The sequence below is a fragment of the Falco punctatus genome (assembly GCF_963210335.1).
Source record: "Falco punctatus genome assembly, chromosome: 6".
NCBI classification, from domain to species: domain Eukaryota; kingdom Metazoa; phylum Chordata; class Aves; order Falconiformes; family Falconidae; genus Falco; species Falco punctatus.
The window spans coordinates 4,032,118-4,044,243 of NC_137585.1; the positions used below are offsets into that span (position 1 = coordinate 4,032,118).

The following is a 12,126-nucleotide window of genomic DNA, read 5'->3' on the forward strand; positions in this document are numbered from 1 at the left end:
CAACTCCTGTCCTTGAACCACTGCAGCTCGCAGCTGCTGTACTGAAGCTCAGGTTTTACAGTATGCCAGGAGAGACCTTCAGAGGCACCCGCACCCATCCTGGATTTCAGCCTGTATGCTGACACAGCCGAGAACGGAGGTCGCGTCTAATAAATTTTAACGAATGGTTAAAAACACAGAGCCTGCAGGGGAAGGGAAGCACTCCTCTCCCAGGTGGGGAACGGGAGCCAGCGCACAAAGTCAAAGGTGAAGAGCTGTAGGATTGCAGGGCACCACATCAGCTCTGTCCCTGCTGGTTACCACCACTGGGGCAGTGGGAGCTGATCGGCGTGGTGACGTTTGGGGGTGTTTATCATCCTCCAGCAGTGGAGCAGAGCGCTGGGCAGAACAGGCAGGGTGCACAGCTGCTCTGCTTGCTGACAGACTTTGGGAACAATCACTGCCCACTGCCTCTGTCAAAAGAAACACAAGACAGGGTAAGAAGGAGATAGAGGTGTTGATACGACATCCAGTGCAACAGGGCAGGAGACGCTTTTCCAACAAGGCTGTCCCCTGGCTCAGGTAGATGCCAGGCAGGCATCAGTAAACAGGTTCCTCAACCACACTATGCACAGCTTTGGGCTGGGACGTGGCTGAAGAGCTGCTTGTTCTATCCGCACTACAAAGTCCTAGCTGGGAGATTTTATTTATAAATTAGAAAAAGGTTTTGAAGGATTATTTTCCCCCTCCCCATAAAAATCATTATTTTAACCTTTCTGATAATTTTGTAGAGAAAGAATAGGAGGATGAGGTCTGAGGATTCTTGTTCAGTCTGTTTGGAAGCTCTGAAATGCAGATGAACTTCTTTCCCCCTTTCCAAATATCAGAAGGCAGGAGGAATTCTATGCTAACCTAAGCAAACTCTTCTCTCAGTTGCCTGTAAATAGATGTTAGCAATAAGAATGGGAGGGTTTTATAACATCAGTCTTAAAGTGATAGTTTTCAGGGCTTTAAAAAAGTAAAATATGAAGAGAAATTAATGTCTGTCTCCTGCTCTCAGAAGACAAACCTGTGTTTCGAGGGGGTTTCAATACAGTCAGCAGGGACGTGTCTGTCACAGCTTTCGGTTGCTCTGTGGCCCCTGTTGCAATCCAGACAATCCCAAGGATTTTCCTCATCCGCCACATCCCCCTTCATACTCTACATGACCCCAGTGTTTCTCAGAGGCCAGGCTTTCGACCAGCTTCCACATCTCCACAGTGAAAGCCTTTGTCCAGCCGAAGATGGGCTCAGAGACCCCCTTTTTGTCCCTCCTGCTTCTCCACTTTGCATAAAGAGGTTGGGGAAGTAGCTGAGGCTCTCAGCCCTGATCCGCAATCCCAGCATATCTCAGATCCTGCCTGATGGTTCTCAGGGCACCAAAAAAAGCAGAATTTCTAGTGCAGAAAAGAAAAATGCTTTCCTTTTTCTAAATGTTGAGTTATTCTTTTTTTTTTCTCTTGTGAAAAACAAAACCCTGATGTGTTTTATTGCTCCCCCTGTGCAGATCTGCCCTGATCTGGCGCAAAGAGTTTTTTTCCCCCCAGACTCAGCTGGGCGGTGGGAATGTGGAGAAGGGTGGACTCCAGTTGGGACAAAATATCTGCTATTTATTCAGCACCTGTTGGAGCCCGATCTTCACATAATCAGCAGGTCCCTTGACACTGTGTCTGTGGCAACCCACCAACTAGGCACACGTGCCAAGCAGCCATGCAAGCGGTCAAAGCAGAGGTTAACAGAGCACCAGACAGTGTCTGCCTGGCTCATATCTGCAGGTGTGAAAGGGGAAGGAGGCCTCTGGGAGGTCTGGGACTCATCTGATCCTCCACGAGGACTAACTGCCATGAGGGAAAGACAGAAATAGTCTCCCTATTCTGTCTAAGAACAAAATATCCTCAGGGGAGCAATTTTACCTCTTTTTTTTTTTTTTTTTTTTTTTTTTTTCCCTCAGGGATGGCTTATCTAGATCATGTCTGTCAGGGTTCCGAAGCTCAGTGGCCTTGATAGTAAGGACCCGGTCAAGCAATTTACCTTGCAGGTGTCTCCTGAAGTGGTGTCACCTGCCCACTCAGGTCAGAGCAGCTGCCCCACATAGCAGACCATGGTGTGGAAGGGACTGTGGTCGAATTTGCTGTTAACGCATGTGAAAGCTCCTTCAAAAGCTACAGAGCTGGCCCAGCCAGCACTCTGGCCTGAATGCACCGGGGGGGGCGGCGCTAGGTAAGGGTGCTGGTGCATGAGTGGCAGTGGCTTGATCTCTCAGACTGATTGCTCCCCTTTCCCACAACAAATGACATATGAGGAACCATTCCTATGAAAATCCATAGTGGGTGTGTGGCATTGCTCATAGAGGATGGCAGAGTGTTTGGCCAGGGAGAGAGGGTGAGGATGAAAGCACCGATACATACACGGCACATTTATGAAAACGTCACATCCACACTCTGCCTCTGTAGGGGTGCAGTCAGCCCCTCCTCTGACAAGTAGGCAAGGCAGGTCTAATCTGTCTGAGGTTTTATAAGCCTGCTCATCCTTTACAAATTAAGTGGTACCTCCAGATCAGTTAACTGGATTCTAAGTCATTATGAGCTGAGTTTAGGCAGTCATAGCTTTAGCTACTGCAAACCCAGCGTGGATGGGTATGTGAAACGAGCCTGGTACTGCTAGTGGATTTCACAGAAGCACAGGTTAAAAGAAGGGCTGCTGCCTAAGCCTAGGTGTCTAGCATCATCTACGGGTTGCGAGGATATCTGATGTATTAATGAAAAGCTGGCAGAGGCAGTAAAGAGTCTCTGCCCCACAGGAGGGCCAGGTAGGCCACCCCAGGGTCCCTGCGGCAGCACCACGTGCCTGGTTTCGGCAGCTGACTCCTGTCCCGCCTGTCTGCTGCTGGGTGTGCAGGCGCTGGGATTGCTTTGCACTCTTTGTACAGCTGCCATTCAGAGATGATGAGATGACGTGGAAATGCTGTATGCAGCTACTAGTAATGCACACAGCAGGTCAGTGCAGAAGTTAAAATACTCATGACTGCCTATACAAAAGCTATCAGTTTTATTTCCACTGGTAGAGCTGAGATGAGATGTACGTTGGGGTCAGGACTGAAAGCAGCCCTGGAATATCTTCCAAAGTAGGAGTAAATCATTCAGCGTCCTGTAGTCTGCCACAGATTCCGGGAAGAGCTGGGCACTCCTAAACTGGATACCTTTATTCTTTTGGGACATTTGGGCTAGGAATCTGCCAAGGGCAAATATTGGGATCAGATGGCACGGCAGCTGGCAGAGGAGGTCACAGCTCCTCTGAAGCCTGTTCTTCATCAGTCTCTAAGAACATATCATCATTATGTTCTAAGAACATATCACTGATCACCTCTAATATGTTCTTGCCCTCAGCTATGGTGGTTGCCATAGTTCCCCATCCTGCCACTAAACCTGGCTCTGTGGACTACAGAGGCACTCCTAGTGCCTTCATTATTTCTCCTCAACAACAGATGTATTCCTGGCTGTGGTAATGTTGGTAGCAAGCCCCTCAAACTCTGAAAGTCTGTATAGGTTGTGCTTTGCTGGTTCCTGTTTTGAAGTGGTGTAAGTGTCCCATCAGCCTTTCCCTGCTGCGCTCCCACCACGGCTGTTCATGCAGGATGAAAACTGAAGGTGGATGCCACCTACAGAGGTGGTAGGGCTGCTGGGGGAAAAGCTCGTCTGCAGGAGTGTGATGTCTTGCCACACGCTGTAGGACAACTCCCACACTAAAGGGAGTTTGGACCTGGCAGAAATAGGAGAGCAAGGAATTTGGCTTGTCATTATTAGTCAGTGAAACCATGGGATTCTGCCACTTTTCTCTCTGTCTGTATGCAGGCAAAGCTTCCATGTGGACTGCAGGGAGGCTTGAATGAGTATGAAATGCAGACCACAAGTAGGTAAAGATGAGGATCTACTTCTTATGCAAAGGGTGGCATGGTAAGGGAGTTACTGGGACAATTATATATGGAGCCTTTAAGGAAATAATAGCATAAATAAGGAAACCGCTACAGATCATTTGCCTTGCCAAAACCAATAAGGACAACAGTACTCACACCCTGGAGCTGGCTCTCTGCTTACACCTCTACTCTGGGGTCTGTAAATCCACGCTTGCCTTCGTTAACCAGAGTGGGCCTCTCAGTTCTTGTGTGCCAGACCAACACCTAGAAGGAATCATGGAGAGTTCAGGGGCTCTGGATGCCATGGAAATGCTGAGAGCAGCACACATCCCTCGGGTGGGATCCTCAGCAACCTGGGGCTCACAGCTGTTTGAAGCATGCGATGATTCAACCGGATTGAGCCTGGGAGAGACTTTACATGCGCATGAAACAGTGTCAAGGAGGAGGGGTTGTTCTGGAGCAAAAACCCAGACTCAACCTTCTGCCAACCCTGCTCTTCAAATAAAGTAGCCTGGGCACGAATTTTATGCCTGAGGCTCTTTATTAACACAGAGTGCATAGCACTGACTGTTCCTCAGCACTCCCCGAGCTCCACATCTGTGAAGAATTTGGCAGGCTCTGCCCATCTGTCCCAGCACCATTTGGCACTGGCACGTGCCAGCACAGGGCAGGCATAGTGGAAGGTGGAGGAGCACGGCAGGAGGCTGTAAAAGCAGCCAGGACACGGCAAGGAGAATGTATCTTTCAAAGTCCCTTGTCCTACTCACCTTCGTGCAGTTGGCTGCTTTGGGCTCCAGCCCATCCATAGTCACTAGATCCTTCAGCAAACTAGTTTCCTGGTAGCCTCCTTTAACACCCTCCAGCTTGAAACTGGCCTGAGGCTTCTCCAGGATCAGCTTGATGCTGATAGCAAATCCAGCCATGTCAATAGCAAAGGGTCGGTTAGGATCAAAGACGGTTTTCCAGCCCACCACCTTCCCTGCTGGGCTCACTTTTGGGGATTCGTACCGCAGCCCCCCAACGAAAGCCACCGGCCAGACGGACACCCGCCTCGTGTAGCGCATCTGTGTGCCAGAAAGAAACAGTGCTGTGAGAATTCAGCCCCGCATTGTCTGTCCCAACCCATTCGTGTACCATCTTCTGCACCTGTCCTCCCCCGCTGAGCTCCCACACAATCACACAGCTCCAGGCAGCACAAGCTCCTGTTCGCCTGTGCTACTGCCTGAAGCTACAGCTTGCAGAGACACGAGGCTGTTACAGCACGGACTTCTCTGACCACCAAACTCACTGCTTTTCTGTGCTCGCGTTCAGTCCCTCAGAAGAAGGAAAACCTTTGGTTTTCTGCTCTCATCTGAACTTCTATCATCTTTTTAAAATGTTATCATTTTGGTAAATGCCAAACACAACTTCTACCAAGCCTCTAGCTCTGTATTATCAACTCCACTCACACCAGCTTCACCCTCATGCAAGTAATCTCCCTCCCTGACTGATGCTTCTTTGTCCTCATTTATTGCGAATTCCCTCCACCCTTGTTCTTCCATCCATGGCTACTACCTAAAAGAGTGGGGGTTTACTGAAATGATCAGAAAGGATCAGGAAAGAAGTAAGAAAAGATGAGCGTAACAGAGATTTCAAAAATTCTGAAAACTGGAAACGTATTCTGATGCATAACTCTGTATTTCAAGTGGCATAGTACAGTTTGGCTTAAATTGGCAACGAGGGACTTTACTGGATTTTTGCAAGCCAGGTTTCCAGCAGAAGTCTGGGCAAGGTTCTGTGATTCCAGGGGCACAGCCCTGTTGTGGTGGCTGGAACTCACAGTACAGAAGGGCAGCCAGGGAGAACAGGTGGATTAAAAAGTCAGTCAACATTTCTAACATCTCCTACCCATCGCACCCCTTCAACAGTGCAGATTTGTGCTTTGCCAGGAGTTTGTCTTTGATGCTTATTTAAATCAGGTCAGTGCTCCCTGAGGAGAGGTATAAATTCTGGAGTATATATCCTCTGGTCCCTGGCAAAAGGGGCTCTGGCTAGTGCAGTGCTGTGTGAGCCACATCTGCAGCCTATACCATGGCAGATGTGCTCTTTGCTCTTTCAGCCCTTGGCAGCACGGCTGCTGGGTTTGCATAACTATAGGTTTGCAGGTGAGGAAGGCTCTAGGCAGCATGCCAGAGCCCTTGCCTCCCGGCTGATGCTGAGTCCGATGGTAGCCCTTTCTTAAAGGTCTTTGCAAGTGCGCCTGGCCTTAAGAGGCTTTGTAGCTGTGTGCTGCTTTTCTGTCCCAAGTAATTTTACAGTTCTTACCTCTTCAAAGAGCTCCAGGCTGTAGGTGTTATCATCATCAGCAAAATACACTACCCCTTCTGGAGGCGCTGTGTTGCTGAAGCTGTCCCTCAGCCAGTGCAGCCCCAGGTTCCTCTGTAGTGTCCCCCTTGGGGTGTGGGATGGGATCCAGGACAGCCCCAGCTTCAGACTCTTGGGTGTTTCCACATTGAGGTGGGTGAAGTTGAGCCCTGCCTTCTCCAGCAGGTTGGATACCAGGTTGGTCCTCCGGGGCGAGTCCTCCACCACCACCCAGTGGAGGTTCTGTACGTGTAGGAAGGTGTTGGCCAGACGGGTCAGCTCAGCTTTTTGCACTGGCCGGGTGTAGGTAGGGGTGATAACGAAGATGGTTGGCAGGGTGTCTGACCATGGTGGAGGCCTGGAGTACACATAATTCTGGATGACTTTAGGCGTTGCCCTTATGCTTTGCTGCTGCCGAATGCATGACGGGAGGCCTTCTTCTCTCAGTGCAGATGTACCATTGAGGAGAGCTTTAGAGGTCACGTTCTCATCTGTTTCTTCTGGGGCAGAAGGAAGGAAGGAAGGAAGAAGAAGAAAGATGTTAGAGAACTAATTGCTGCTGGGCTGCCTCCTCTCCAGGGAGTGCTGGGGACACATCTGCTTGGAGCCAGTGCTCAGCACATCAGCATCCTCTCCCCAAAGCCAGCCTAAGGTGCATGTTTAACGCACTCTTAAAAACAGTTTGTGTGCCTGCTATAGGCAAACCCTGAGGGGGCCTGCAGGCAAGTTTGTCTTTGTTTAACCCATCCCTCAAGAGAGCATCTCCTGTAGAGGGTTCGCACCAGCAATCATCACAACCACCAGCACACTGACAGCAGAACTCTTGCACTTACTTCTCAGCAGGCTGAGGTAGTGGGTGGTTGGGTACTGGTGCCACAAGGTTAGGAGAAGAGCCCATGGCAAGGCAATCAGGAGCGTGGTAAGAAGGTTACGTCTCCTCAGCATGCTGCAGAGAGCTTCCAATGCCCAGGCATCTCTCTAACTTTCAGAGCAGAAAAAAAAGTGTAAGGGCCCTGAAATATCAGTCACCGCAAACATTAGGGCAGTAAGTCTAGAGGCCAAATTAATGGATTGTGTTTGACTTGCTTGGAGGGAAGGCACGATAAATGTTGGGCCCCGATCCAGCGGAGCATTTGTCTAAGTATAAGTTTACAAGGAGCCCCATTAATGTGGCAGGCCTGAACCATTATCCAGCTGCCCTGGCCAATTCCTGTGCTATTGAACAGAAGTTTTTATCTATTTATGTTGCTATAAAGAACCTCCTGCTGCCCCGTGATGAACCCACTGTCCTTGACTTAGGGTTGATCATGTTGCTGATTCTGAAGCCAGAGAGGACTGTTACTTGCCCCCTCTCTGGAGCTGGTATTCAATCCCGAGCTTTGTGATGACCACTTAATTTGCTTCCTTTGTCGAATTTTTTAAAACTGTGTGCAAGATTTGTGTTCCTGCATATGCAAGTGGACAAACCAGAAAATGTCAGGTATCTTCAAGACAGCAAGCATCTCATTGACTCCTGCAGTTTTAATTCATTCTCCTTATGCATATACATTGAGGCAATCAGGGATGTACACTATCACCTACTGAGTTTTCCACAAAATCCCTGCCTCGGTCATTCCACAGTGCTGGTGATGCCTGCTGAAAATGTAATTATTCTATGTCCCTTTCTACTCCTGGCTTGCAGTATTAGTTTAAATCACAGACTTCAGAATACTTTAATGCCTTTCTTAGCATTTCTGTAATGTACATAGTCGTGAGATCTGAGGAATCGCAATATTTGTTTTCGAAACTCTTTCTGTAAGATGAGAGGAACTAAAAGAAAATAAAGAGAAATAAAGGACAGAAGTATCAGGAACAGTCAGCTACAGGGGGTGGCTTATTTACAGATGGTCCAAGATACAGTGATCCTAATCCTGTGCTTGATTTTTCGCAATTGTTGAGCACCTTCAGCTCCCACTAGTTAATATGATTAGTTAGCGGTCCGCCTGCCTGGAGGTCAGATCCTTGGCTTCTCAAGGTAGCCATGCCTTCAACAAAATATCCAACATTAATGATCCATTTGGAAAGTACAGACTGAAGTATTAGGATGTCTACTGCAGACCACTTACTTGTTCAGGGACATAACTCAGCCCTGTGTAAAGCCATAGCGGGATGAGATCCCAGCCCTGGCTCACCTGTCTGAAAGACCCTTGTGTACAGTAAATCGTAGACGCATGAGAACCCAGAGATGACTTCTGGAAATCCAACATCAGATGGGCTTGCCTAGTGCATGTGCTGCCTTCTGTAGGCTCTGGCCATACGGTCAGGAACATTTTCTTCTAGCTTCTGCTTTAGTCCCTCTCAGGGTATAAAATCTCCCAGTGCTGTTATTACACACCAGCAACAAAAGCAGTGCTCCAGAAAGAGGGATCCGCTTCTGCTGCTGCACAACAGCAGCCTGTGGAAAACATAGAAGGATGCAGAGCAGAGTGACTTGTTACCACCTGAGGCCTTTCTGCTATCACTCCAAGCAGGCTGCCTGACGTTTGATAGTCGGGTTTTATTCCCCCCTCTCTCCTTCCCCTCTCTTTCCTGGTAACGTCTGTAATCTGTTTCTTCTGGGATTACCTTTCTGATGCCAAATACTTCTCCTGGTGGACTTCCTCACTACCACAGTGATGCTCACTAGGAGGCAAAGGGAGCATAAAACTTTCATTAGCCTCCTGCAGAGAGATTTCTGTTGGGAAACTACAGTCACATGCCCTGGGAACTGGAGAGCTGCTGAACAGCACAGCCCCACCGAGCCCTCTTGCTCTCCTAGGCTGAAGGCAGTTTGAGGGAAGACAGCGACAGCATCACACTGGTACAAAGGATGGAAAGGAGGTTCAAACCAGTTGGCTCTAAATTCCTGCTCTGACAGGGGTTTCCTACGTGTACAGAAGGCCAGGCATCTAAAACCAGGGTCCTCAAAGGGATGTGGGCACATTTTGTGCAAAGGAAACTCCTTGCTGGGATCGGGGCTCAGCAGCTCCTCATCTGTCCGAAGGGGAAGGGTTGCCTTGCTTCAGCCTCAGAGAACCGTGTGAGACTGGTCCAACAGGGCTCTGCTTTGCAGTGACAGCAGCCACATGGCGCACCTGGAAGATGTCAGGGGATGCTATTCTAAATTAATCCTCTGGGACCTTCTTAGGGCCTGTCTTTGTTTTTTTCCCTGACATTTTACATTGGTATCCTAAAAACCAAAGGATTATGCAATTGCAGGGCTCATCAGTGCCCAACTCCCAGTAACCATCAAACCCATTTCAGCCAAATCTGACAGAAGACTAGCATGTCTCAGCAAGTCTTCTGGTGGGCAAGTAGATATTCACTAGCCCTCTCAAGGAAATTGCTGTAACATGAGCTTGTTCCTTGTCAGACACCAACGGTACAACGTTGGAACAAACCCTCAAGGAAACCTGTCTTCACTGTTACCCAAACCAACTGTTTGTGGTGATAATCTCTAATGCTTCTTACTCCTCACTCAGGAAACACCTTGGTGCCCATTCCTCTACTGTCAAGTGATGGAAAACTGATGAAGAAGTGGGCCAAGGAACCTGTGTGGCCAGGGGCACATAGGAGTGCTTTGGTGATGCCAGCAGCAGCCTTGTGCAGCAAACATGCTGGCTCGCATAACTCCATTGCTTTCTGGCAGCTGGGTCCAGGGCAAGTACAAATGTCTCCTTCAAGCTTTAGTGCCAAAGGTGTACGTGTTTGGTAAGGTAGAGATCTAGGCTGGATGCGGGGGGTGGGGGTGGTGTTACCCACACCAGGGGTTGCCTTCCTTCCAGGAAATCCCTTCCCTTACCAGTGTACCAGTACAGAGCAAAGCTTCCCATCACTCAGGGCCATGAGAACAGACAAAGCCACCAAAGAAATACAAGGAGGGTTCTGCACTGCCTCGTAACGGCAGCAGACACCTAGGTCCACCCTGGGCCCTGGCTTGGGGTCATTGTAGCTCTTTGCTTCCTCTAGTATGCTTACAATTACAAATGTCCCTGCACTAAAGTTAGGCAGCCAGGGTTTTTTCCCTTTGATAAAATGCCTTGATAATACAGGCACAGTTTCTATGCAGCAGGCCTGCCACTGCTGCAAACTCAGGTCGCTTCTGGAGTGAGGAGAGGAGGAGGTGGTGGTGGCAGCTGTGTTACCAAGAGAGCAGAGAGGAGAGTGGATCAGAGTTAGAAGAGCTTTAACAAATTCCCTTTCTAGTTCTTTCTCCTCCTCACAGCCAGCCCTGTTCATGCTTCCCAGACACTGCAAACAAGTGGAGATGCTGTCTGTGTGTGCAAGTCCCCTGGTGCTCCTGGCTCATTTATTTCTACATGCATCTTCTCTCTATTGCTTTTCCAAAGCATGCAATGCTGAACAAGTTAAACCCCACACAAAGCACCAGGTTGCTTGCGAACCTCACAGAGGAGCTGACTTTAACCCCATTTTCAGACAATCTGTCTTGGAATATTTTATTTTCTCGTTAAAACATTACATTCTCTCTCCCACTGCCATCCCCTGCATCCATCATGCTTGTGCTCTTTTTGGTTCCTTTACATCTTTCACCTGCTTTTTCTCAGTCGCTGAGAGTGTCTCTTTCCCCCTGTTTCCAGGACTAGAGGAATCCCCTGGCCTACTAATAATTTTAGCCTTTGTCTTTTCTCCTTCCTTCCCCACACAAAGACCCTTTGCATTTTCTTCATGTCCATCCCACATGGAATATTTCCCACTAAGTGGTCCATTAAAGCATCAGCCCATCCTTTTGTAAACACAGCATCAAAACCCAGTCACACATCAATGCCTCTGGGTAGCCTGCTGATGGCCCCAGTGGGGCTTGCAGAGGTTTACAGCACGTATTTTTACCTACTTTTTATAATTAAAACCCAAGTCTCCTAAGTGGCTCAGATGAATTGCGTGCCTGGCTGGCAGGCATTGCTGTGTGTATTCTTGGCACAACCAGCTACCTCCCCTCTGCCTTTAAACCCATTCAGAGCAGGTCCTATTAAATGAGATTCAAGATCCGAAGAAAATTTTGTGGTGATCTAGGCCCACCTCCAGCGATCATCCCGTAATTCCTGGGTTTAAACTGTAGAGGGCAGGGACTGTCTCTTAATGTGCTTGTACGGTCCCGCACTGATCCCAACAGGAGCCTTTGGATGCGTTTGCAATACAAATATTATTGATTGCACTCTCTTGCTGGCTCTTTTCCTCCCTTGCTGTTTCCCCTGTCCTGCCTATTCCCCTTTCTCTTCCCTTCCGTTTTCTTTTCTTTTTTTCCCCCTAGTGTCTCCTGCAGCCCTTGTTTGTGTTACACACACCCTTAACAACATTAGCTGGATGTTTGATGGATGCCTTCAATATGCTGCCTGTAGCCTTCTTGAGCTGTTTTCCAATTACACATCCCTCTTCTTAATTTCATCCATCAATCTTCCGTTCTCCATTAAAAAATAAACAAACACACATTCACAGAGTACAAAGCTGAGTATGATAGGGACAAAATGTTTCTCGTACTACTCTCGCTTCACACTGCTTTGACAGCCTTCTCAATTCCCAGGACACAACACCAACCAGTCTCTTTTTAAGCTCATGTGCTGATGCAGGGGGCATTAAGCTGAAAGGATTCAGGAGAAGAGAATGAAAGAAGCACGTGCAGGGGAGAAAAGCCCAGTCCCAGCCTGGATGCCCCAGATTGGTGCTGAAGAGAAGCAAGATCTGGCTGAGGTTCAGAGCATCGCATGTGACTGATCTCTTCAACTGCTGTTGACTAATTACCAACAGGGTACAATTTGTTACAGGCAGGGCAGCTCAGATGTTGGGAGAGGGATAAGGATTCCCAGGCTGGAGAACAA

General features: G+C 48.6%; 1 protein-coding gene across 4 annotated transcripts in view; it reads right to left on the reverse strand.

Moving 5' to 3' along the window:
* Positions 1-318: 318 nt before the first annotated feature.
* Positions 319-12,126, reverse strand: part of LOC308065908 (galactosylgalactosylxylosylprotein 3-beta-glucuronosyltransferase 1-like) — a 42,230-nt gene continuing 30,422 nt past the window's right edge. For 2 of the 4 annotated variants that reach the window (XM_080392552.1, XM_080392553.1), the window contains 5 exons: positions 7,108-7,256; positions 6,236-6,774; positions 4,699-4,995; positions 4,088-4,195; positions 319-452 (listed from right to left, as the gene is read on the reverse strand). In XM_080392552.1, coding sequence (XP_080248678.1) covers positions 4,109-4,195; positions 4,699-4,995; positions 6,236-6,774; positions 7,108-7,219 — 1,035 coding nt within the window. In that variant the 5' untranslated portion in view covers positions 7,220-7,256 and the 3' untranslated portion in view covers positions 319-452; positions 4,088-4,108. The remainder of the gene's footprint in view (positions 453-4,087; positions 4,196-4,698; positions 4,996-6,235; positions 6,775-7,107; positions 7,257-12,126) is intronic. The other 2 variants (XM_080392555.1, XM_080392554.1) reach the window with 2 other exon arrangements.